The 24,871-nt window shown below is 36.2% G+C and overlaps 2 protein-coding genes across 2 annotated transcripts in view; both read left to right on the top strand.

Annotated features, from left to right (window-relative positions):
• LOC108738248 (poly(U)-specific endoribonuclease homolog) overlaps nt 1–3,145 on the top strand; it is a 6,243-nt gene extending 3,098 nt beyond the window's left edge. The window contains exons 2-5 of the mRNA XM_025977633.1: nt 357–1,213; nt 1,522–1,718; nt 2,011–2,243; nt 2,767–3,145. Of these exons, the coding sequence (XP_025833418.1) occupies nt 357–1,213; nt 1,522–1,718; nt 2,011–2,243; nt 2,767–3,000 (1,521 nt within the window). The 3' untranslated portion in view covers nt 3,001–3,145. The remainder of the gene's footprint in view (nt 1–356; nt 1,214–1,521; nt 1,719–2,010; nt 2,244–2,766) is intronic.
• Nucleotides 3,146–6,652: 3,507 nt separating this feature from the next.
• On the top strand, nt 6,653–24,096 carry LOC108738254 (probable 2-oxoglutarate dehydrogenase E1 component DHKTD1 homolog, mitochondrial). The gene is made up of 17 exons (XM_025977634.1): nt 6,653–6,938; nt 7,280–7,406; nt 8,776–8,944; nt 9,079–9,295; nt 9,400–9,561; nt 9,625–9,677; nt 14,858–14,992; nt 15,067–15,288; nt 15,582–15,739; nt 15,822–15,988; nt 20,170–20,273; nt 20,384–20,540; nt 20,613–20,815; nt 21,717–21,837; nt 23,355–23,543; nt 23,615–23,700; nt 23,799–24,096. The coding sequence occupies exons 1-17, from the start codon at nt 6,815–6,817 to the stop codon at nt 23,928–23,930; spliced, it is 2,526 nt and encodes an 841-aa protein (XP_025833419.1). The 5' UTR covers nt 6,653–6,814; the 3' UTR covers nt 23,931–24,096.
• Nucleotides 24,097–24,871: the final 775 nt, after the last annotated feature.

Raw genomic sequence — 24,871 nt, forward strand, 5'->3', positions numbered from 1 at the left:
TTAAATTCCGTAACATAGACAGTGGGTACTCGTTTCTGACTGAATTCTGAGTTAGTGTTACTATCCCGATTTAATCACAAAATTGTATTAATAACTTTTTTCTTAAAATTTTTCACTCTTTCCCAAAATATATAGCGAATGCAATGGCTTTTTAACACCCTCTATACGACAGCAATCTGTCATCTTCCATAACTAACAAGGTAAAATTGTGTAATATAGTATGGTTTGATATTCATGGAAAAAAATAAGTCAAAATGAACAATAACCGATCTTTTTTCTTTTCACGCTTTTAAAGGCGTCGATATTTCAAGCAAAAAGAGAGACTACGTTTCTCCGATACACCGTGATAACCAAAATATTCCGAAACTCGATCAACTTCCCCAAACACCTCACTATCGAATTTGGAATGGCCCGAACTCGGTCAAAGTTCTAGGAGAAATTCCCACATAAGTACTTCAACCCAAAATTCATTGACCAATAGACAAAATACACCTATCAGTTCTCCTTGGGATTCACCACGGTCGACCTCTTCTACCAAATCTTCTCCTTTACACCCAAAACCTAATAAACCCTCATTTGCTTCCGTGGCTTTTATAAACAATGAAAGAGGGGATGGACAAGTGGCACCACCTCAATCTGGATCAATATCTCCCACCTCAAATCACAATACTAACAACAACAATCCTTCACCTCAATCTAGTACACGATCTCCCACCAACAACAGCCCCCCTTTACATCCCACCAATAACAGACCTCCCTCTCCTCAATCTAGTGTACAATCTCCCACCAACAACAATCCTCCTTCACCTCAACTTGGTACAGCATCTCCCACCAATAATAGATCTCCTTCGCCTCAATCCCCCATCAATAATAGACCTTCATCCCACGGGTCTACCACGTCACATGTCTCTAACATCCGCAACAATAAACCTTCTTCTCAATCTTCCCCTCAATCTTGGCCAAGACCTCCAGCCAATCCCCAAAGTCACCTCAAACCCATTTCTGCATCAGGGAACAAAAAACCAGAAACAGTTGACATAAACGAAGATGATGTTACGAACAGGCAACAAACCAATCCGACTGAAGATCAGGAGCTGAGGGAGTTTTCAGAAAATTTGCTTCGAAAGGAGATAAACAGTGCAATGAATACAATAACTGTCAACTACCAAGGTCAAACGACATCCAGATCTTTGAAAGATGAAGCTCCATTACCGTAAGATTATTTTGTACCATTTTCTACTAATTTAAGGTTAAGCAAGGGCTGTTATGTAGATATTTTTTATTACTATGTTCCACGACACCCAATAAAAACAAAAAATAAAGGACATCGCGAAATTATCAATATGGCGGATGTTAGACGCCATAATAGCGTGGCCTAAGAGGTGATTAACAGAAAAATAGTTTGAAAGATTGTATACAAATGAACTTTTATTAGTTTTACAGCCAATTTGTGGGTTGAGTGTTGTTTATAGTAAAATTCAGGAGTTTGGATGTTAAATTTCACTTGTTAATAATTTGTAGATTGATAGCAGTTACAAATGGAACATTCAAAATAGCAACTATTGAACTTCTAAGACCGCTATACGATAATTACATTTTGGAAACAGCACAAAACGAACACGTTACACCAATGGAAAGAGAAGAAGAAAACAAACTATTGGACGCGGTTGTCAACACTCAAGTTATGAGATTTACAAGGAACTTCTTGATCGATAAAGGTACTAATCTTTTAACGGAAATGCAATCAGAATTTAGGAAGAACCAAAACAAATACCTGTCCTCCACTTGTTTATATTGGATAAACAAAGTTAATTGAATTTGTGTTCCAAATAATTTTACAAAAATTTAATCTTTACTTTAATATTTTCAAAATTTTTAATTCACCGGATTCAGGATGTTATTTAAAAAAAATAACATTTCAAAAATAATAAATTAAATAACGGAAACACGTAATTAACAAGACACACAGCATATAATGTTTTTATGTACACATACTGCGTTTTCTTTTAGGGAAAATTGGAAAAGATCCGAAAGAGTTCAGAGATTATTTGAAACAAATCTGGTTTACAATGTACTCCAGGGGCAAAGGTAAAATTGGATCAAGTGGTTTCGAACATGTGTTTCTAACAGAAATAAGAGACAGTCAGATTTCCGGATTACACAATTGGCTGTACTTCTACGAAGAAGAATCCAGAGGAAACGCCGACTATTTAGGATATATGAGGAAAATTGAATTTGGAAATGTATGTAAAATAATCTTTTATTGTGTTTAACCATGACAGATAGTTGATTTTTCAAAATAGGCCTCATTATGTGTTTTAATCTCATTTTTATTTTTCGGTGTTCTTTATTTCGTTGGGCGATCGTACTTTCGGTTGTTCCTATGTAAACTTTTCTACAAAGATATAGAATCTTCTAAACTTTATAGTGTGGTAGTTTAGTTTTTAAGGTCTGTGCGATCATTTTCGGGGGCTTGAAGAAGTAAACTACAAAGCTCACGAAACATCAGAATAAAATAAAGTCCAAAAGCTCAAGAGCAATAGAACGAGTACCCACTATCGATTATTTTAAAACCTAAACTTATTAAAAATATTCTACATCACACAATTAACAATTACTTATTTTTTTTTGTATTTCCTCTCTAGAAAGGATCAATTTTGAAATTCCACTTTAAATTCCGTAACATAGACAAGCNCTAAACTTATTAAAAATATTCTACATCACACAATTAACAATTACTTATTTTTTTTTGTATTTCCTCTCTAGAAAGGATCAATTTTGAAATTCCACTTTAAATTCCGTAACATAGACAAGCCTGTTGGCAGTATGTTCATTGGTACGAGTCCCGAATTCGAAATGGCCCTTTATACGACATGTTTTGCCCTAAGGGCGAATCGCATCTGCCCTCTACAACTAGACGGGAAGAGGTTCATAATAAGGACGTACAGCATGCGGTACAGAGGAAAGGAGAACATTGGAAGTGCTTTTCCAGAAATTTAAGGATTATTACATAATGATAATTCCCTGCATCAATTTTTATTCTACTATGGAATAAAATATAGATTTTTTTTCACATTTGGAATACCTATCTGTATGTGTAAACTGTAACTAACTTAAGTTACTAATTAGGTACCTAAGTACAATTTGTATTTTAAGTAAATTATAAAAATATTTATGCATTTCTTTTACGAATAGTTTAGGTTTAGAACAATAAAAATTGGTTTACTGAATGATTTTGGTCAATTTTTAAATCTTTTAGGTACAGACCATCTTACCGCTCATACGTATTAAAATGCATTTTGTACTAAATTCAAAAATTGTACTACAACATTACACCTCAAATAATCAATCAGATTTTGAAAAGTGATCATAATCGACTGTAAATGCATTAACAGTATTTCAACTTTAAATACAACTCTTAATACTGCTCTCATTTTTCAATTTCAGATTGAAATTAAAATAAAATATAGGCAGTTCTGATTTTGGGTGCAAGAAAAAATCAAATAAGTAATAATTCGACATGCTATAGTTTTTTTTTTCAAGTTTTCTTTTCAGTAGATTCAGAAATAAATGAGAGACATGCTTTTTAAACGTATTTCTAAATTGAATATTTAGTTTTTGAGATAATAAAAAATAATGATATCGGTAGATACATGACTGACCTTAAAAACTCCAAAACTTCGGAACTCACGAGCGAGCCGTGTAACCAGTCGCCCCGCACGCTTTTTCTGGTCTTCAATTCACCGCTAGTGTTTATAAATTATTATCTATTATAACCATAGCTAATGGAATTAAATTTGTCACTTTACATATAATTCCATATAGAATTAATAAATAATTAATGATTTTCGAAGGTTTTGGTTCCTAATTCTAAATAGTAATTGCTAATAAATCGTTATTCACAGACGTAAAACAAAGTGATCCTATAAAATATGGGATCCGTTTTTTTATTCCGAAAACAAAGTTAAATCATCATCATAAGGTCGTGAGTCCTAAGACTAGTTGGATACGCATCTCCACTATTTCCTATCCTGAGCTAATCTTCGAATTTCCTCAAAACCAGAACAAATATGAAGATTGGAAAAACTTTGGCGGTTGTTGTAGAACAAACAGAATAGCTCAAAACCCCAACGCCAAAACACGACACTGTAGTTGTCCGAAGCACTTTTCGGTANTAAAAAAAGGATCACATAAAAATGTAAATTCCCTCTTGCCAAATTATAGTTAAACGTTTTTCTTACGTCAGCGAAATGGTTATGGAGTTCCGGCCTCGTAATCCTACTTCCTCACGGTTATGATGGTACGGGGCCCGACCACAGTTCCTGCAGATTGGAACGATTCCTTCAACAAACTTCTTCAAAAGAAGACAAAGTTGATGGTGACAACGTTAATGTAGAAGTATGTCAACCATCTACTTCTGCTCAGTATTTTCACCTTTTAAGAAGACAGGTACATAACTAACGAGAATTGTCCGAACTTAAGTATAAAAGATTCATGATCATCATAAGGTCATCAGTCCTAAGACTGATTGGACACGCACCTCCACTCTTTCCTATCCTGAGCTAATCTTCGAATTTCCTCAAATGTCGTGTTTTGGCGTTGGGGTTTTGAGCTATTCTGTTTGTTCTAAAACCAGAATAACCCACATCCTTAACTATTTGCGAACAGTAATTTAATCTAGGTCTACCTCTACTCTTCTTAACTCCTGTTTCTGTCTCAAATATAACTCTGACTAGACGTTTGCGAACATGAAGTGTTTTTTTTATTGAAGACGACGCGATCTGCGCTATTCTTTGCTTTATATCCCTACCACTCCTTCCGTCTTGACTTATATGACTTCCTAGATACCTAAAATCAGTTACTTCTTCTAATTTTTCGTCTCCTATCTTTATATTCGCTCTTTCCCTACTTTTTCTTCACTAGCACACCAGTATTTTTGTTTTACTTATATTTATTTTCATACAGTACTGTTTTGTCAACACCGCTTCCATTTTATTTAAAACTATTTCTAACTCTTTGCTATATGCTGTATCATCTGCAAATCTAAGCATAATCGTTTTCTTCCGTATATCTATCCCTACAGTTGCCCTGTCTTTAACGATGTTAATCGCGTCTTCGATGTATAGATTAAAAAGTAGCGGTAACAATGTGCATCCTTGTCTGACTCCCTTCCCAATATTTACTTCTCTACGTTATAGCTTTAGCTCTATAACTGCCTGTTACTCTTTATACAAATTAAGTATGACTCTTCTATCTCTGCAACTTATCCCTACATTTTTAAGTATATTTAACGTCTTGTCCCACTTAACATAGTCAAAAGCTTTTTCTAAATCTACAAATGCTATGTACGCACTGTTTCCTTTTTCTATCGTCTTCTCTTTTGTTACCCGTAAAGCTAGAATGGCCTCCCTCCCGCGTTCCTCTATTTCTTCTGAACCCAAATTGTATAAAAATTGGTCTGAGCACATTTTGGTCGGTGCTAATACGACTAACTTCCCATTAGATAATACAGTTATTGTAAAGTACATTCGTTTCTAAAGTTTGAAAAAAACGCGGCACAATAATAAATAACAAACAATGTTTGAGAGTTCGTCATTTTATAAACCCATAAGAAACAGTATTTCGTCTGAGAAAACCGAATTGATAGAGTACTTGCATCAGTCAATTGGTAAATACTATTTTTTATTGTTTATCGATTGTTTATAACAATTCATTTTGTTATAAACAAATTTTTATTATAATATGTTATTATAATATGTTATTCCCTGTCTTGAATAATGATATTTCGTTATTATTGATTCCGTAACTTCATTGTTGTGATTAGATTAGAACGTATTTTAATTAAATTGTTTGTAATTAATTCGTTTTTTTTTTTATAAAAAAAAAACNCATTGAATTGTTCATCTTCATTTTGTTCAATCTTGAAAAATATATATCTTTCAAAAGATATGTTTGTTTTTGGTGCAAAATACTCTTTAAACCTATCTTTGATAACTTGTAGGTTATCTGTTTCCACCTCGCTGAGATTGAAACTATTATAAATTTCGATCGCATCTGGGCCTATCACAGCCATAAATGTTGCTGCCTGGACCTCGGCTGGCTTTTTATCTAGTTGGATAGCAGTGGCATACCACTCAAATTGTTGTAACCACTTTTTCCAGCTCGTTGATTTGTCCGAGTCGATTTGTAGGTTAGCTGGCGGCTTTATTCCTGATACTGCGTCGTTCGTGGCCATTTCACAACTTTCTCACTTTTTCCTGTTTATTGACGCTTTATCCCACTTCTGACACCATGTAATATTGGGTTTCCTTAATTAAAACGTTCGTTTAATAACTAAGTAAGTGATATATATTTATCGTGATCAGATACAGGAATGTTATATCAACTACTCTTGGCAATGCTGGTTCGCAATGCCGTCACTAGATGTCTATACTTTACAGATACAACCCATCGTTACGGTCCTCTTACATGAAGGAGTCAAAAATGGATGAATTTCGCGTTAGATACGTAATTTATGGACGCAACCCCTTATTGCCAATATTCCATTAAAATAAATGAGTCCGTCCCTGATCTCACTGTTTCATTGGCAACGATAAAGACGTATTTAATTTAATATTTAATAAACAAAAACAACGTGAAATTCAGTCTATTATCTGTTAGCGCACTATTCTCTGATAACGCGAGTCAATACGAAACATGTGTATGTATCTGCATCATATGCGATGATAAATAATACATTATTTAACTATATTGGATAATTAATGTTAAGTAATGTAGGTACTTAGTTGCGATTCGATTGTTTCTAGTTGATACAATGCATATAGAAAATTGCGGAAAGTTTTTTTTTGTTTTAAAAAACTCCACGCGCTCAAAGTTTAATTTTTACCACACTGATAAGACGTTCGGATACAAGTTCAAACCAGTGAAGCAATACGAAGGTTAGTTGAACTGTATTTTATTCGTTTTTAAGGCAAAACGTCTTTGATCCTAGGGAATTGTATTAAATCTGTACATCTATACTCTGCACTGTACTGTACTGTCACTTATCAATTTGAAATCAAATAAATAAAAAGTAATGTTCAAAATAAAGTAGAAACTGGAAGGAACTGATAATTATTAAGGTGGATGGAGACGATTATCCGCCTCACCACCTTGACTGACTTCTAATTATTTATTTTTTTATCCATTTTTGAACTGAAATAAAAGTTTCTTTCAATGATGCTCGTAATCATTGTCTTCTTTTTAAGCTCTAATGTCATATTTACTATTTTATTTTCAGTTCCTACAAAAGTGTTGGAAAATAGAAACAAGGAAAGTAATTTCTACAGACTTGTCACCGCGTACCGAGAAAATGCACATCTTGTTGCGAACATCAATCCTATCAATTTAGATCGAAATACGCCGAGGTAAATATAGTAGGACTTATACGAGGGTGGATTGATAAGTTTCCGGCCTGACCAAGAAAAACAAGGTTTTTAAAAATTTTTTTTTTTTATTTCTCAACATAATCTCCTCCAAGGCTGATACATTTCTCATAGCGGTGTTCCAGTCTATTAATGCCATCTCTATAGACTGATTCGTCAAGCTCCTCAAAATAACCATTTACAGCTTCGATTACTTCTTCATTGTCCGCAAATCTCTTACCGCCAAGCCATTTTTTGAGATTAGGGAACAGAAAATAGTCACTCGGGGCTAGGTCTGGAGAGTAAGGAGGGTGCGGCATCAATTCAAACTTTAGATCGTTGATTTTAGCCGTCGCAACGATTGACGTGTGCGCTGGTGCGTTATCGTGATGAAACAAGATTTTTTTCTTCGCCAGATGAGGTCGTTTAATTTTCACCTCGTGGCTCAAACGTTGCAATAAGTCTGCGTAGTATTGACCAGTGATAGTATTACCCTTTGCAAGGTAATCAATGTATATAATACCTCTTGCATCCCAAAAAACAGTAGCCATAACCTTGTTCGCCGAAAAAATTGTTTTTGCCTTCTTTGGAGTTGGTTCCCCTGGTCCAATCCACTGTTTAGACTGTTCTTTGGTTTCAGGAGTGTAGTGGTGGACCCACGTTTCGTCAACGGTTACGAATCGACGCAAAAATTCGCTTGGATTACGCTTATACAATGACAAATTTGCGGTAGAAATGTTTTTTCGAATCAATTTTTGGTCGACTGTTAGCAAACGCGGCACCCATCTTGCACAGAGCTTTTCCATATGCAAATGTTGGTGCAAAATATGTTGCACACGTTCATATGACATCTTACAGGTCTCAGCTATCTCACGCACTTTCAATCTGCGGTCTCCCAGCACTATTTGATGAATTTTTTCGATCATATCTGGAGTTGTGACCTCAACGGGGCGTCCTGAGCGAGGCCCATCAGAGGTGCTCACACGACCCTTTTTAAACTCGGAAACCCACTGCTTAACGGTTGAATATGACGGGGAGGATGTCCCCAGTGTTGAGTCCATCTCTTTTTTAATTTCCTTCGGCGTTAACCCCTTCAAATAAAAGTATTTGATGACAGCACGATTTTCCTGCTTTTCCATTTTTACGAAAACCACAGAGGCGTCTTGTTCAGCGTGCTGTCAAACCTACACTAGCAAGGAGATCGGGCTGAAACTATAGCTACAAGCTATCCAAGGATGGTACTATAGAATGTCACCTCAAGGTAGGCCTAGTGGCGTCATCTCTTGGTTAGGCCGGAAACTTATCAATCCACCCTCGTAGATGATTAGTATGAACGGTTATTTCATCGGTTTTATATTTTTTCAAATTTCAGAGTATTACAAGAACTGGATCCAAAAACATACGGATTAAAAAAAGAAGATGAAGTGAATTTTGTCGATATTATTCATCATGACAAACCCAAAGGAACCGTGAGCGAAGCACTAGAATTTTTAAACAAAGTTTATTGTGGAAATATTTCTGCACAATTTTCTTATTTGGAGGTAGAAAAGATAACAGTTTTGTATAATTTACTGGTTTATTAGTTGTTAAATATTATTCATGTTAATCAACTTGAAATGATCATAAAACTTTTAAGTACTTGAAACGAGAACGCAATTTTTTTTTTGTTATTTAGGAAATCGAAAAAGAATGGTTTTCAAAAGAATTCGAAAAAACAACTCAAGATATTGTAACGGAAAAGGAAAAGGTTGCATTGGCGAAAACGTTACTGAGATCGGAAGTTTTCGATAATTTCTTAGCAAAAAAATTCACCACCGTTAAAAGATACGGCTGTGAAGGCGCAGAGGGGATGATGGCGTTTTTTCAAGAATTCGTTAAACTTTGCGCTTATGGTATTTGTTTTCTTGTACGAGTAAAAACCACCTCGGCGCAATCATTATCATTTTACTCATCTACTCTTTGTATTGAAATTACTAGATACGATATTTTATTGTAGATAGCGTCGACACTGTAGTTGTAGGAATGCCTCATCGTGGCCGATTAAATTTACTAACTGGTCTATTAAATTTGCCCCCTGTAAAACTATTCACAAAATTAAAAGGTCATCCGGATTTCCCGACGAAATATGAATGTAGCGGTGATGTTATCAGTCATCTCAGTAAGACGTTACTTTTTTTCTTTTTTTTTTAATTTTTTTGAAGTCACTCCTTTGTTCCTCTAGTTTCAACTACCGAACTTAACATAGACGACAAAAAATTAAACGTAACAGTACTGTATAATCCGTCCCATTTGGAAGCAGTCAACCCTGTCTCCATGGGAAAAACGCGAGCCAAACAATTGTCACACGGGGATGGGGATTACTCCGAGAACGAGACGTCCAGATGGAGCGACAAAATTTTAAATTTACAGGTATACAAACTATATGGCAATGTCTNCATTTATGGTAATGTAAAAGTTGATGGTATATTAATGATAGCCTTCTCATTTATCGCTAATTTGTCGCTTAAGGATTGTATTCTTCCCCATTTTGTCGCGAGTCTAGTCTCGAGTTGATCAGCGAAAAGAATTGGAGTCGAGAAATACTGAAATGACTGCCTTCGCGTTTATCGCTAATTTGTCGCTGAAATAGTACTTTTACTCATTTGGTCGCGAATCCAGCCGACCAGCAAAAAGCGACTCCAAGCTGATACTACGCTCAACTTTACCGCTGTTCCTCATTTCGAAGTTGGTGGGTCGATACACTTCGTGGTGAATAATCAATTGGGATTCACTACCCCCGGTGACAGGGGTAGAAGTGCAGAATATTGCACAGATCTAGCGAAAATCGTTCTGGCACCTGTACTACACGTCAATGGAGACACCCCTGAGGTTAATTCCATTTAATTAATTCATTCATCCGTAAATTACTACAGCGCAATGACTACAGATGGCGTTCATAAGTTGATTATAGTAATTCATAGAACGCTATCGAAAGGAGACAGATGGAGTTGGCCCGTATTCTGTTGGAATTGTTTATGGTGTGCTGATGAGGTCCAAAGAGATCTAAATGGCGATCCACGCTGACAGTTTCAACGGAATACTAACCGCCATGAACTTTTTATTCCATTAATTCCATACAAATAAATATATTCATCAAATGATGATAATAATTTACTTAACAGGCAATTCTGAAAGCGACCCGAGTAGCGTTCAAGTATCAAAGGGAATTTAGAAAAGACGTTTTCATTGACCTAAACTGCTATCGTCAATGGGGTCACAACGAATTGGACGATCCCACATTTACAAACCCGACATTGTACAAAATTATCCGTTCTAAAAGGTACTCCACATGTAATATCCGACTTATATATAGGATGGTCTTAAAGCGTACGGTTCTGTGAGATATCTTTTGAACTTTTTAGAACAGTACCCCAAAGGTATTCTGACGATCTGATAACTCAAAATTTGATAACCGAAGGACAAGTGCACTCAATTCGATCTCAACATGAATCCTGGCTGAACAGTAACCTGTCTCAAGTGGAATCATACAAACCACAGGTAGAATACCCTTTCCGGTTAGATAAAATAAGTAAATATGGATAATCTTATTCTTAAAAATAGTAATCACCACGTTGTTGTCAAAGTTGTCAGTTTCCGAAGACTAGAACATCCTTTATATAGGTCTTAATCTACCCTCTATTTTACTACTGTTTCTGATGTAGATATCAAACCAACATAACAAAGTTATATATTTTTTATTTCTAAAGATGGTACTATTGTCGCGAGTCCAGCCTCGATTTGATTATCGAAAAAAATCGGAGTCGAGAAATACTAAAATGACTGCTTTCTCATTTATCGCTAATTTGTCGCTGAAAAATAGTAATTTTACTTATTTTGTCGCGAGTCCAGCCCGAGTCAATCAGCGAAAAAGCGACTGAAGAGACGGTAGAAATGACATCGAGAAACACTAATGATAGCTTTCTCATTTATCGCTAATTTGTCGTTGAAAGATGGTACTTTTACCCATTTTGTCGCGAGTCCATCCTCTAGCTGATCATCAAAAACTGACTGTAGAGACCCCAAGCTGGCACTACATATAGCGATCTCGAAATGGAAATGATGTCGAAAAACACTGTAATGATAGCCTTCTGATTTATCGCTAATTTGTCGCTTAAAGATGGTATTCTTCCCCATTTTGTCGCCAGTCTAGTCTCGAGTTGATCAGCGAAAAGAATTGGAGTCGAGAAATACTGAAGTAACTGCCTCCTCGTTTATCGCTAATTTGTCGCTGAAATAGTAGTTCTACTCATTTTGTCGCGAATCCAGCCTCCAGCCGACCAGCAAAAAGCGACTCCAAGCTGATACTACACGTAGCGATCTCGAAATAGAAATGACATCAAGAAACACTGTAACGGTAGCCTTCTCATTTATCGCTAATTTGTCGTTGAAAGATGGTACTTTTACCCATTTTGTCGCGAGTCCATCCTCTAGCTGATCATCAAAAACTGACTGTAGAGACCCCAAGCTGGCACTACATATAGCGATCTCGAAATGGAAATGATGTCGAAAAACACTGTAATGATAGCCTTCTGATTTATCGCTAATTTGTCGCTTAAAGATGGTATTCTTCCCCATTTTGTCGCCAGTCTAGTCTCGAGTTGATCAGCGAAAAGAATTGGAGTCGAGAAATACTGAAGTAACTGCCTCCTCGTTTATCGCTAATTTGTCGCTGAAATAGTAGTTCTACTCATTTTGTCGCGAATCCAGCCTCCAGCCGACCAGCAAAAAGCGACTCCAAGCTGATACTACACGTAGCGATCTCGAAATAGAAATGACATCAAGAAACACTGTAACGGTAGCCTTCTCATTTATCGCTAATTTGTCGTTGAAAGATGGTACTTTTACCCATTTTGTCGCGAGTCCATCCTCTAGCTGATCATCAAAAACTGACTGTAGAGACCCCAAGCTGGCACTACATATAGCGATCTCGAAATGGAAATGATGTCGAAAAACACTGTAATGATAGCCTTCTGATTTATCGCTAATTTGTCGCTTAAAGATGGTATTCTTCCCCATTTTGTCGCCAGTCTAGTCTCGAGTTGATCAGCGAAAAGAATTGGAGTCGAGAAATACTGAAGTAACTGCCTCCTCGTTTATCGCTAATTTGTCGCTGAAATAGTAGTTCTACTCATTTTGTCGCGAATCCAGCTTCCAACCGATCAGCAAAAAACGACTCCAAGCTGATACTACACATAGCGATCTCGAAATAGAAATGACATCAAGAAACACTGTAACGGTAGCCTTCTCATTTATCGCTAATTTGTCGTTGAAAGATGGTACTTTTACCCATTTTATCGCTAGTTTATCCACCAACTGTTCAACGAAAAACTACTGGAGAGCCACATTTTACATATAGTTTGCATGGGAATAGAAATGGCGTAAAAAAGTACTATAAGTGCAATAATTTATTACTGAAAAATATATTCATTTTGTCGCTAGTGCATTTTTCAGCGATTCAGCGAAAACGACTGAAGTCACGAAGGAGGTACTATACGTAAAGTATCTCGGAATAGAAAAGCGTAGAAAAATACAAACAAGGGCTATAATTTGTAGCTAGTTTATCTCCTAAAGACAGTACTTTTACCTATTTTGTCGCACGACACATTGCGTATTTTGACATAGAAATATCGTAGAAAAATACTGACAAATTAGCGATGAATTATGGTCCTTTTCTACGATATTTCTATCTTAGGATAAGCTTTATATATGTAGTGCTAGTTTGACAGTACTCCAATCGTTTTTCACTGATCGTCCCTCCAAAAGCAACTTTTTAATATATAGTTAGGTCGCTGCCCTGTACTTAAACAACAAATACTAAAATAAAAATAGTTTATAATATAGGTAATCTTTATCGATTATCAAATGGAAAAAAGTAGATTTGAACAGGTTTTATTTAGGAAGAATTTTTAAAAACGAATTGGACGATCCCACATTTACAAACCCGACATTGTACAAAATTATCCGTTCTAAAAGGTACTCCACATGCAATATCCGACTTATATATAGGATGGTCTTAAAGCGTACGGTTCTGTGAGATATCTTTTGAACTTTTTAGAACAGTACCCCAAAGGTATTCTGACGATCTGATAACTCAAAATTTGATAACCGAAGGACAAGTGCACTCAATTCGATCTCAACATGAATCCTGGCTGAACAGTAACCTGTCTCAAGTGGAATCATACAAACCACAGGTAGAATACCCTTTCCGGTTAGATAAAATAAGTAAATATGGATAATCTTATTCTTAAAAATAGTAATCACCACGTTGTTGTCAAAGTTGTCAGTTTCCGAAGACTAGAACATCCTTTATATAGGTCTTAATCTACCCTCTATTTTACTACTGTTTCTGATGTAGATATCAAACCAACATAACAAAGTTATATATTTTTTATTTCTAAAGATGGTACTATTGTCGCGAGTCCAGCCTCGATTTGATTATCGAAAAAAATCGGAGTCGAGAAATACTAAAATGACTGCTTTCTCATTTATCGCTAATTTGTCGCTGAAAAATAGTAATTTTACTTATTTTGTCGCGAGTCCAGCCCGAGTCAATCAGCGAAAAAGCGACTGAAGAGACGGTAGAAATGACATCGAGAAACACTAATGATAGCTTTCTCATTTATCGCTAATTTGTCGTTGAAAGATGGCACTTTTACCCATTTTATCGCTAGTCTATCCTTCAACTGTCCACGAAAACCGACTGGAGAGACAATAATAATAATAATAATAAGGGCTATAATTTGTAGCTAATTTGTCGCTTAAGGATTGTATTCTTCCCCATTTTGTCGCGAGTCTAGTCTCGAGTTGATCAGCGAAAAGAATTGGAGTCGAGAAATACTGAAATGACTGCCTTCGCGTTTATCGCTAATTTGTCGCTGAAATAGTACTTTTACTCATTTGGTCGCGAATCCAGCCGACCAGCAAAAAGCGACTCCAAGCTGATACTACACATAGCGATCTCGAAACAGAAATGATGTCGAGAAAAACCGTAATGATAACCTTCTCATTTATCGCTAATTTGTCGTTGAAAGATGGTACTTTTACCCATTTTATCGCTAGTCTATCCTTCAACTGTCCACGAAAACCGACTGGAGAGACAATAATAATAATAATAATAATAAGGGCTATAATTTGTAGCTAATTTGTCGCTTAAGGATTGTATTCTTCCCCATTTTGTCGCGAGTCTAGTCTCGAGTTGATCAGCGAAAAGAATTGGAGTCGAGAAATACTGAAATGACTGCCTTCGCGTTTATCGCTAATTTGTCGCTGAAATAGTACTTTTACTCATTTGGTCGCGAATCCAGCCGACCAGCAAAAAGCGACTCCAAGCTGATACTACACATAGCGATCTCGAAACAGAAATGATGTCGAGAAAAACCGTAATGATAACCTTCTCATTTATCGCTAATTTGTCNTATAATCCGTCCCATTTGGAAGCAGTCAACCCTGTCTCCATGGGAAAAACGCGAGCCAAACAATTGTCACACGGGGATGGGGATTACTCCGAGAACGAGACGTCCAGATGGAGCGACAAAATTTTAAATTTACAGGTATACAAACTATATGGCAATGTCTTCTAATTTTTGCAGTTTATTTTATTTCAATTTCCATATAAAAAAAATAGATCCATGGTGACGCAGCATTGGCTGGCCAGGGTGTGAATTACGAAATGCTCAACTTTACCGCTGTTCCTCATTTCGAAGTTGGTGGGTCGATACACTTCGTGGTGAATAATCAATTGGGATTCACTACCCCCGGTGACAGGGGTAGAAGTGCAGAATATTGCACAGATCTAGCGAAAATCGTTCTGGCACCTGTACTACACGTCAATGGAGACACCCCTGAGGTTAATTCCATTTAATTAATTCATTCATCCGTAAATTACTACAGCGCAATGACTACAGATGGCGTTCATAAGTTGATTATAGTAATTCATAGAACGCTATCGAAAGGAGACAGATGGAGTTGGCCCGTATTCTGTTGGAATTGTTTATGGTGTGCTGATGAGGTCCAAAGAGATCTAAATGGCGATCCACGCTGACAGTTTCAACGGAATACTAACCGCCATGAACTTTTTATTCCATTAATTCCATACAAATAAATATATTCATCAAATGATGATAATAATTTACTTAACAGGCAATTCTGAAAGCGACCCGAGTAGCGTTCAAGTATCAAAGGGAATTTAGAAAAGACGTTTTCATTGACCTAAACTGCTATCGTCAATGGGGTCACAACGAATTGGACGATCCCACATTTACAAACCCGACATTGTACAAAATTATCCGTTCTAAAAGGTACTCCACATGTAATATCCGACTTATATATAGGATGGTCTTAAAGCGTACGGTTCTGTGAGATATCTTTTGAACTTTTTAGAACAGTACCCCAAAGGTATTCTGACGATCTGATAACTCAAAATTTGATAACCGAAGGACAAGTGCACTCAATTCGATCTCAACATGAATCCTGGCTGAACAGTAACCTGTCTCAAGTGGAATCATACAAACCACAGGTAGAATACCCTTTCCGGTTAGATAAAATAAGTAAATATGGATAATCTTATTCTTAAAAATAGTAATCACCACGTTGTTGTCAAAGTTGTCAGTTTCCGAAGACTAGAACATCCTTTATATAGGTCTTAATCTACCCTCTATTTTACTACTGTTTCTGATGTAGATATCAAACCAACATAACAAAGTTATATATTTTTTATTTCTAAAGATGGTACTATTGTCGCGAGTCCAGCCTCGATTTGATTATCGAAAAAAATCGGAGTCGAAAAATACTAAAATGACTGCTTTCTCATTTATCGCTAATTTGTCGCTGAAAAATAGTAATTTTACTTATTTTGTCGCGAGTCCAGCCCGAGTCAATCAGCGAAAAAGCGACTGAAGAGACGGTAGAAATGACATCGAGAAACACTAATGATAGCTTTCTCATTTATCGCTAATTTGTCGTTGAAAGATGGCACTTTTACCCATTTTATCGCTAGTCTATCCTTCAACTGTCCACGAAAACCGACTGGAGAGACAATAATAATAATAATAATAAGGGCTATAATTTGTAGCTAATTTGTCGCTTAAGGATTGTATTCTTCCCCATTTTGTCGCGAGTCTAGTCTCGAGTTGATCAGCGAAAAGAATTGGAGTCGAGAAATACTGAAATGACTGCCTTCGCGTTTATCGCTAATTTGTCGCTGAAATAGTACTTTTACTCATTTGGTCGCGAATCCAGCCGACCAGCAAAAAGCGACTCCAAGCTGATACTACACATAGCGATCTCGAAACAGAAATGATGTCGAGAAAAACCGTAATGATAACCTTCTCATTTATCGCTAATTTGTCGTTGAAAGATGGTACTTTTACCCATTTTATCGCTAGTCTATCCTTCAACTGTCCACGAAAACCGACTGGAGAGACAATAATAATAATAATAATAATAAGGGCTATAATTTGTAGCTAATTTGTCGCTTAAGGATTGTATTCTTCCCCATTTTGTCGCGAGTCTAGTCTCGAGTTGATCAGCGAAAAGAATTGGAGTCGAGAAATACTGAAATGACTGCCTTCGCGTTTATCGCTAATTTGTCGCTGAAATAGTACTTTTACTCATTTGGTCGCGAATCCAGCCGACCAGCAAAAAGCGACTCCAAGCTGATACTACACATAGCGATCTCGAAACAGAAATGATGTCGAGAAAAACCGTAATGATAACCTTCTCATTTATCGCTAATTTGTCGTTGAAAGATGGTACTTTTACCCATTTTATCGCTAGTCTATCCTTCAACTGTCCACGAAAACCGACTGGAGAGACAATAATAATAATAATAATAATAAGGGCTATAATTTGTAGCTAATTTGTCGCTTAAGGATTGTATTCTTCCCCATTTTGTCGCGAGTCTAGTCTCGAGTTGATCAGCGAAAAGAATTGGAGTCGAGAAATACTGAAATGACTGCCTTCGCGTTTATCGCTAATTTGTCGCTGAAATAGTACTTTTACTCATTTGGTCGCGAATCCAGCCGACCAGCAAAAAGCGACTCCAAGCTGATACTACACATAGCGATCTCGAAACAGAAATGATGTCGAGAAAAACCGTAATGATAACCTTCTCATTTATCGCTAATTTGTCGTTGAAAGATGGTACTTTTACCCATTTTATCGCTAGTCTATCCTTCAACTGTCCACGAAAACCGACTGGAGAGACAATAATAATAATAATAATAATAAGGGCTATAATTTGTAGCTAATTTGTCGCTTAAGGATTGTATTCTTCCCCATTTTGTCGCGAGTCTAGTCTCGAGTTGATCAGCGAAAAGAATTGGAGTCGAGAAATACTGAAATGACTGCCTTCGCGTTTATCGCTAATTTGTCGCTGAAATAGTACTTTTACTCATTTGGTCGCGAATCCAGCCGACCAGCAAAAAGCGACTCCAAGCTGATACTACACATAGCGATCTCGAAACAGAAATGATGTCGAGAAAAACCGTAATGATAACCTTCTCATTTATCGCTAATTTGTCGTTGAAAGATGGTACTTTTACCCATTTTATCGCTAGTCTATCCTTCAACTGTCCACGAAAACCGACTGGAGAGACAATAATAATAATAATAATAATAAGGGCTATAATTTGTAGCTAATTTGTCGCTTAAGGATTGTATTCTTCCCCATTTTGTCGCGAGTCTAGTCTCGAGTTGATCAGCGAAAAGAATTGGAGTCGAGAAATACTGAAATGACTGCCTTCGCGTTTATCGCTAATTTGTCGCTGAAATAGTACTTTTACTCATTTGGTCGCGAATCCAGCCGACCAGCAAAAAGCGACTCCAAGCTGATACTACACATAGCGATCTCGAAACAGAAATGATGTCGAGAAAAACCGTAATGATAACCTTCTCATTTATCGCTAATTTGTCGTTGAAAGATGGTACTTTTACCCATTTTATCGCTAGTCTATCCTTCAACTGTCCACGAAAACCGACTGGAGAGACAATAATAATAATAATAATAATAAGGGCTATAATTTGTAGCTAATTTGTCGCTTAAGGATTGTATTCTTCCCCATTTTGTCGCGAGTCTAGTCTCGAGTTGATCAGCGAAAAGAATTGGAGTCGAGAAATACTGAAATGACTGCCTTCGCGTTTATCGCTAATTTGTCGCTGAAATAGTACTTTTACTCATTTGGTCGCGAATCCAGCCGACCAGCAAAAAGCGACTCCAAGCTGATACTACACATAGCGATCTCGAAACAGAAATGATGTCGAGAAAAACCGTAATGATAACCTTCTCATTTATCGCTAATTTGTCGTTGAAAGATGGTACTTTTACCCATTTTATCGCTAGTCTATCCTTCAACTGTCCACGAAAACCGACTGGAGAGACAATAATAATAATAATAATAATAAGGGCTATAATTTGTAGCTAATTTGTCGCTTAAGGATTGTATTCTTCCCCATTTTGTCGCGAGTCTAGTCTCGAGTTGATCAGCGAAAAGAATTGGAGTCGAGAAATACTGAAATGACTGCCTTCGCGTTTATCGCTAATTTGTCGCTGAAATAGTACTTTTACTCATTTGGTCGCGAATCCAGCCGACCAGCAAAAAGCGACTCCAAGCTGATACTACACATAGCGATCTCGAAACAGAAATGATGTCGAGAAAAACCGTAATGATAACCTTCTCATTTATCGCTAATTTGTCGTTGAAAGATGGTACTTTTACCCATTTTATCGCTAGTCTATCCTTCAACTGTCCACGAAAACCGACTGGAGAGACAATAATAATAATAATAATAATAAGGGCTATAATTTGTAGCTAATTTGTCGCTTAAGGATTGTATTCTTCCCCATTTTGTCGCGAGTCTAGTCTCGAGTTGATCAGCGAAAAGAATTGGAGTCGAGAAATACTGAAATGACTGCCTTCGCGTTTATCGCTAATTTGTCGCTGAAATAGTACTTTTACTCATTTGGTCGCGAATCCAGCCGACCAGCAAAAAGCGACTCCAAGCTGATACTACACATAGCGATCTCGAAACAGAAATGATGTCGAGAAAAACCGTAATGATAACCTTCTCATTTATCGCTAATTTGTCGTTGAAAGATGGTACTTTTACCCATTTTATCGCTAGTCTATCCTTCAACTGTCCACGAAAACCGACTGGAGAGACAATAATAATAATAATAATAATAAGGGCTATAATTTGTAGCTAATTTGTCGCTTAAGGATTGTATTCTTCCCCATTTTGTCGCGAGTCTAGTCTCGAGTTGATCAGCGAAAAGAATTGGAGTCGAGAAATACTGAAATGACTGCCTTCGCGTTTATCGCTAATTTGTCGCTGAAATAGTACTTTTACTCATTTGGTCGCGAATCCAGCCGACCAGCAAAAAGCGACTCCAAGCTGATACTACACATAGCGATCTCGAAACAGAAATGATGTCGAGAAAAACCGTAATGATAACCTTCTCATTTATCGCTAATTTGTCGTTGAAAGATGGTACTTTTACCCATTTTATCGCTAGTCTATCCTTCAACTGTCCACGAAAACCGACTGGAGAGACAATAATAATAATAATAATAATAAGGGCTATAATTTGTAGCTAATTTGTCGCTTAAGGATTGTATTCTTCCCCATTTTGTCGCGAGTCTAGTCTCGAGTTGATCAGCGAAAAGAATTGGAGTCGAGAAATACTGAAATGACTGCCTTCGCGTTTATCGCTAATTTGTCGCTGAAATAGTACTTTTACTCATTTGGTCGCGAATCCAGCCGACCAGCAAAAAGCGACTCCAAGCTGATACTACACATAGCGATCTCGAAACAGAAATGATGTCGAGAAAAACCGTAATGATAACCTTCTCATTTATCGCTAATTTGTCGTTGAAAGATGGTACTTTTACCCATTTTATCGCTAGTCTATCCTTCAACTGTCCACGAANATTGAATCGTTTTAGATCGCGAATAGCATTTTATCTGAAGAAGCTGTGCTAGCATTTGAGTATGGAATGAGCGTCGAAAATCCAAATAATCTCATAATGTGGGAGGCTCAGTTTGGCGACTTCTTTAACGGTGCTCAGTCTATTTTCGACACATTCGTGGCCAGTGGAGAAGGTAAAAAAAGGATCACATAAAAATGTAAATTCCCTCTTGCCAAATTATAGTTAAACGTTTTTCTTACGTCAGCGAAATGGTTATGGAGTTCCGGCCTCGTAATCCTACTTCCTCACGGTTATGATGGTACGGGGCCCGACCACAGTTCCTGCAGATTGGAACGATTCCTTCAACAAACTTCTTCAAAAGAAGACAAAGTTGATGGTGACAACGTTAATGTAGAAGTATGTCAACCATCTACTTCTGCTCAGTATTTTCACCTTTTAAGAAGACAGGTACATAACTAACGAGAATTGTCCGAACTTAAGTATAAAAGATTCAAGATCATCATAAGGCCATCAGTCCTAAGACTGGTTCTTCGCATTTCCCTAAAACCAGAACATCCCACATCCTTAACTATTTGCGAACAGTAATCGAATCTAGGTCTACCTCTACTCCTCTTAACTACTGTTTTTGCCTCTAATATGTTTCTGACTAGACCCTCATGCCTGAGAAGGTGTCCTACCAACCTATCTCGCCTATTTTTTTATTGACTTCCATAAAGCCCTCTGTTCTCCCATTCTTTCCAATACCTCTTCATTTCTAACCTTCTCTACCCACGGTATCCTCACTATTCGCTCCACTCCACATTTCGAACACTTCTAACCTTTTCTGCCGCTGCGCCTACCGTCCATGTTTCGCACCCGTACAGCGCCAAGCTCCAATAATACACTTTTAACAATCTTTTTCGAATTTCTAAATTAATCGTTCGCGAGCATAGAAGTGAGTTCTTTTTATTGAAGGCGACTCTACCCTGCGCTATCCTTTGCTTTATATCCCTACTATTCCTTTCGTCCTGACTTATCTGACTTCCTAGATACCTAATATCAGCTACTTTTTCTAATCTTTCGTCTCCTATTTTTATATTCGCTCTTTCCCTACTTTTTCTTATATTTGTTTTACTTTTATTTATTTTCATACAATACTAGTTTGTCAATAACGCTTCCATTTTATTTAAAACTATCTCTAACTCCTCCTTGCTAGATGCTAATTCTACTATACAATCTGTAAATTTAACCATATTAACCTTTTATCCTTCTATATCTATCCCTAATACAATTGTACTGTCTTTAATGATGTTGATGGCATATAAAAGATTACAGGAGAAATAACTTCCGTAATCAATTAATGTTTTAGATGGTTCGCAATTACAGAAAACCACTAGTGGTTGTCATGCCTAAATCACTGCTTAGGAATACCGACTCTGCTAGCAACTATACCGATATTATCAAGGGGACTTCGTTTGAACCTGTTATAGGTAAGGCATTAATTAAAAATTTGCACAGTGTCCCAAGAAATAACGTCAGGCGAAAGCAGGAAGAACATCTGGGACTATTGTCAATATAATTTTAGTTAGGAATCCTAAATCACACTCTGAAAGAATTTAAATGAATGAAAAGATATGAAAATAACCACATCCAGTGATGAACAAAATTAGTCTTGGTATTGTTCTTGTATTTTCGCAAAACCAAGACCATAGCCAAGACTGTCACTATACGAGGGTGGATTGATAAGTTTCCGGCCTAACCAAGAGATGACGCCACTAGGCCTACCTTGAGGTGACATTCTATAGTACCATCCTTGGATAGCTTGTAGCTATAGTTTCAGCCCGATCTCCTTGCTANGAGTATATAAGTTATTACTTTCTGTATACATTTATTATTTTATTGTACTGTTGTAGTACTTTATCAAAGGACCTTCTAAAACAAATTGCCAGTGAAAAAGAAAACGAATTACAGTTAATGATTATATACAAAACAGCCCAAGAGAAATGTCTTCAATTAAGCAATCATCTGGATGAAATTCATGAGAAAATTCATATGCAAATCTACAAATACTCTGATATCATAAACAATTTTAAAAATGTAACGTTTACTACAAACCAAATTACAATATTTATAAATAGAATTCTTTTAGGTCCAAGCATTTATTTCAAATATCCCATGGACAAACTACAATCAATGCAGTCATGAAGTTTCTTCTAGTCTGAACTGTTATATTAATAAAGAATATGATTCAAATAAGTGCATTGGCACTACTAGAAAAAGTGTAAAAAGAATAGGAGAGAACTACTCATTTTTAACAAAGTCCTCCTTAGAGGAATTGGATGATTTGCATTTATGGTAATGTAAAAGTTGATGGTATATTATTTTTATAAAGAATTTAAATGTTTGCAGTATTTCAAAAGTAATAAAAAACTTAATAACAAATTCAATAGAGGAATCAAAACTCAGAGCAGAATTGAAATATCTGAAAACCCTAAATTTATATGAAGCAATTAGCTACTTTTGTGATTCTGAAAGGTGAGAATATTATTAAAAAATTACTACACAATATTTATATTGAGAGATGTAGCACCATACAAATAACCCTTAGATCAGCTGATAAATTATATCATAATAATCCTACTTTAAATGACTCTTACAGGTAGCATATAATAAATTATTGTTTCAGATGTAAAACATGATTATACAGTTCCTCTCTTGAACCAATCTTTTCATTTCCAGAAAACTAGAACATCCCTAAACTATTTATGAACAGTAATCTAATGTAGATATTCCTCTTCCTGCTTTTACTCCTGCTTCTGCTTCTAATATATGTATACAAGCGATTAAATATCGTAGAAGATTTAATACATATAATTTCACTATCAATTGTAATATATTAAACAATCAAACTCAGTACTATAAGGGGGGACACCCTGTATATAACAAATCTAAAATTCACAATAAGATAAAATTAGATCTAAAATTTAATGAAACCGTATACTTTCAGGAGACCCCCTAGCAAATCCTTTGAATGTCGAGAAAGTAATTTTCACTTCTGGTAAACACTACTATACTTTACTTAACGAACAAAAAGCTCTCCAAATAAAAAATACGGCCATTATTCGCGTGGAAAGTTTTTGCCCTTTCCCCACAATGAAACTTCAAAAGGAAATTGACAAATACACAAACGCAAGAAGTAAGTACATCTACTCAGTAAAATCGGTAAATACCTACAAAACTGGAAGTAAAAAATAAATATTTTTTTAGTATTTCTTTGGTGTCAAGAAGAGCCACAAAACATGGGTGCTTGGAGTTTCATAAAGCCCAGGTTTGAAAATCTACTTGGCAAAAGGGTAAGTAAAAGCCTAACTGGGCCCAACCAAGCTTAACTTTTATGCATTTCATTTTTTTCAATTTGCATAATTTTGTACCATATACGTATATTTTATAGTTACGTTATGTTGGCCGAGAGACATCTGCATCTCCTGCAGTTGGTGTTGCCAAATGGCACCAAGAAGAAGTGGATTACATTACAAAGGAACCATTCCGAATAACATTAACTACGCTAACAACAGGAAAATAAATTCTAATAACTTCAATAAGTATGTCTAATGCTAACCAATGAATTTAGACAGCGAGACTACTCATTCTGGCGTTTCGAATTTTAAAAGTAGCAAAATGAAATTTCTTACTACCTACGTGTAATTGTTATCTACCATCATAAATAAACGCCTCCATCATTAATCAATTTCAAAGATTTTTAAAATGATTTATCAAATTCATTTTTAATAAAGTACATGTCGCTTACAATAATTACATACTGCTGAGAAGAATCAGTGGACATCTTATAAAATCAAAAGTTTTGTCTATGTAGATGTATACAAAATATGAGTACTGTGGAACGTAACTATGTAAATAAATACTCAAAACCCAAAACGCGCTTCGATACCCAAGGTGTCATCCTCAGTTTTCGAGAAGACTATAAAGAAGTCACATTGTAAATGTAGATACATATGCGGTATGTAGAGGTTTTCGATCAAACCTTCGAACCGGTCACTCAATTTAAATGTCAAAATAGACAAGTGTAGAAGTCAATTTTATTACTTTAAAGTAAAAAAACAATATGATACTAGGATTATCTCACCGCCATTTTCTTAATTTTATAAATGTAAGCATACTTATGTATATTAATATCACAGTACCTTTTGTTGTTTAGGCGGCCTTCTTGCATTCATACTTAGTCTTTGAGACGCCACACGCACTGAACGCGTTTTTCTGTTAATAATAGGAACAAAGCCATATATTACTCACAAAAAACTCTAATTAATGTTCTCCACAAGACGACAACGCTCACTGAATAGCCGAATCAAATCCCAACTACACCACCTTAACGCAATACACTCCTGCACTGAACAATCATATTGTTTTAAGTTTAAAAACTACTTTTCGTAAGGAACCCTCTTGCGTGAAAATATTGTACTAAATGATATCCGCATGCGCACAATTTCAGAGAATTGTATTCTT

Source organism: Agrilus planipennis, unplaced genomic scaffold (assembly GCF_000699045.2).
Source record: "Agrilus planipennis isolate EAB-ADULT unplaced genomic scaffold, Apla_2.0 scaffold25, whole genome shotgun sequence".
NCBI lineage: Eukaryota > Metazoa > Arthropoda > Insecta > Coleoptera > Buprestidae > Agrilus > Agrilus planipennis.

Bases quoted from the DNA above. Each gene is read 5' to 3' on its own strand.
- LOC108738254 (XM_025977634.1), top strand. From the start codon at position 6,815: ATGCATATAGAAAATTGCGGAAAGTTTTTTTTTGTTTTAAAAAACTCC. The intron at 20,274-20,383 runs GTAATGATAACC...GAATCGTTTTAG, and splicing joins AAATGATGTCGAGAAAAACC to ATCGCGAATAGCATTTTATC. The intron at 23,701-23,798 runs GTAAGTAAAAGC...TATATTTTATAG, and splicing joins AAAATCTACTTGGCAAAAGG to TTACGTTATGTTGGCCGAGA.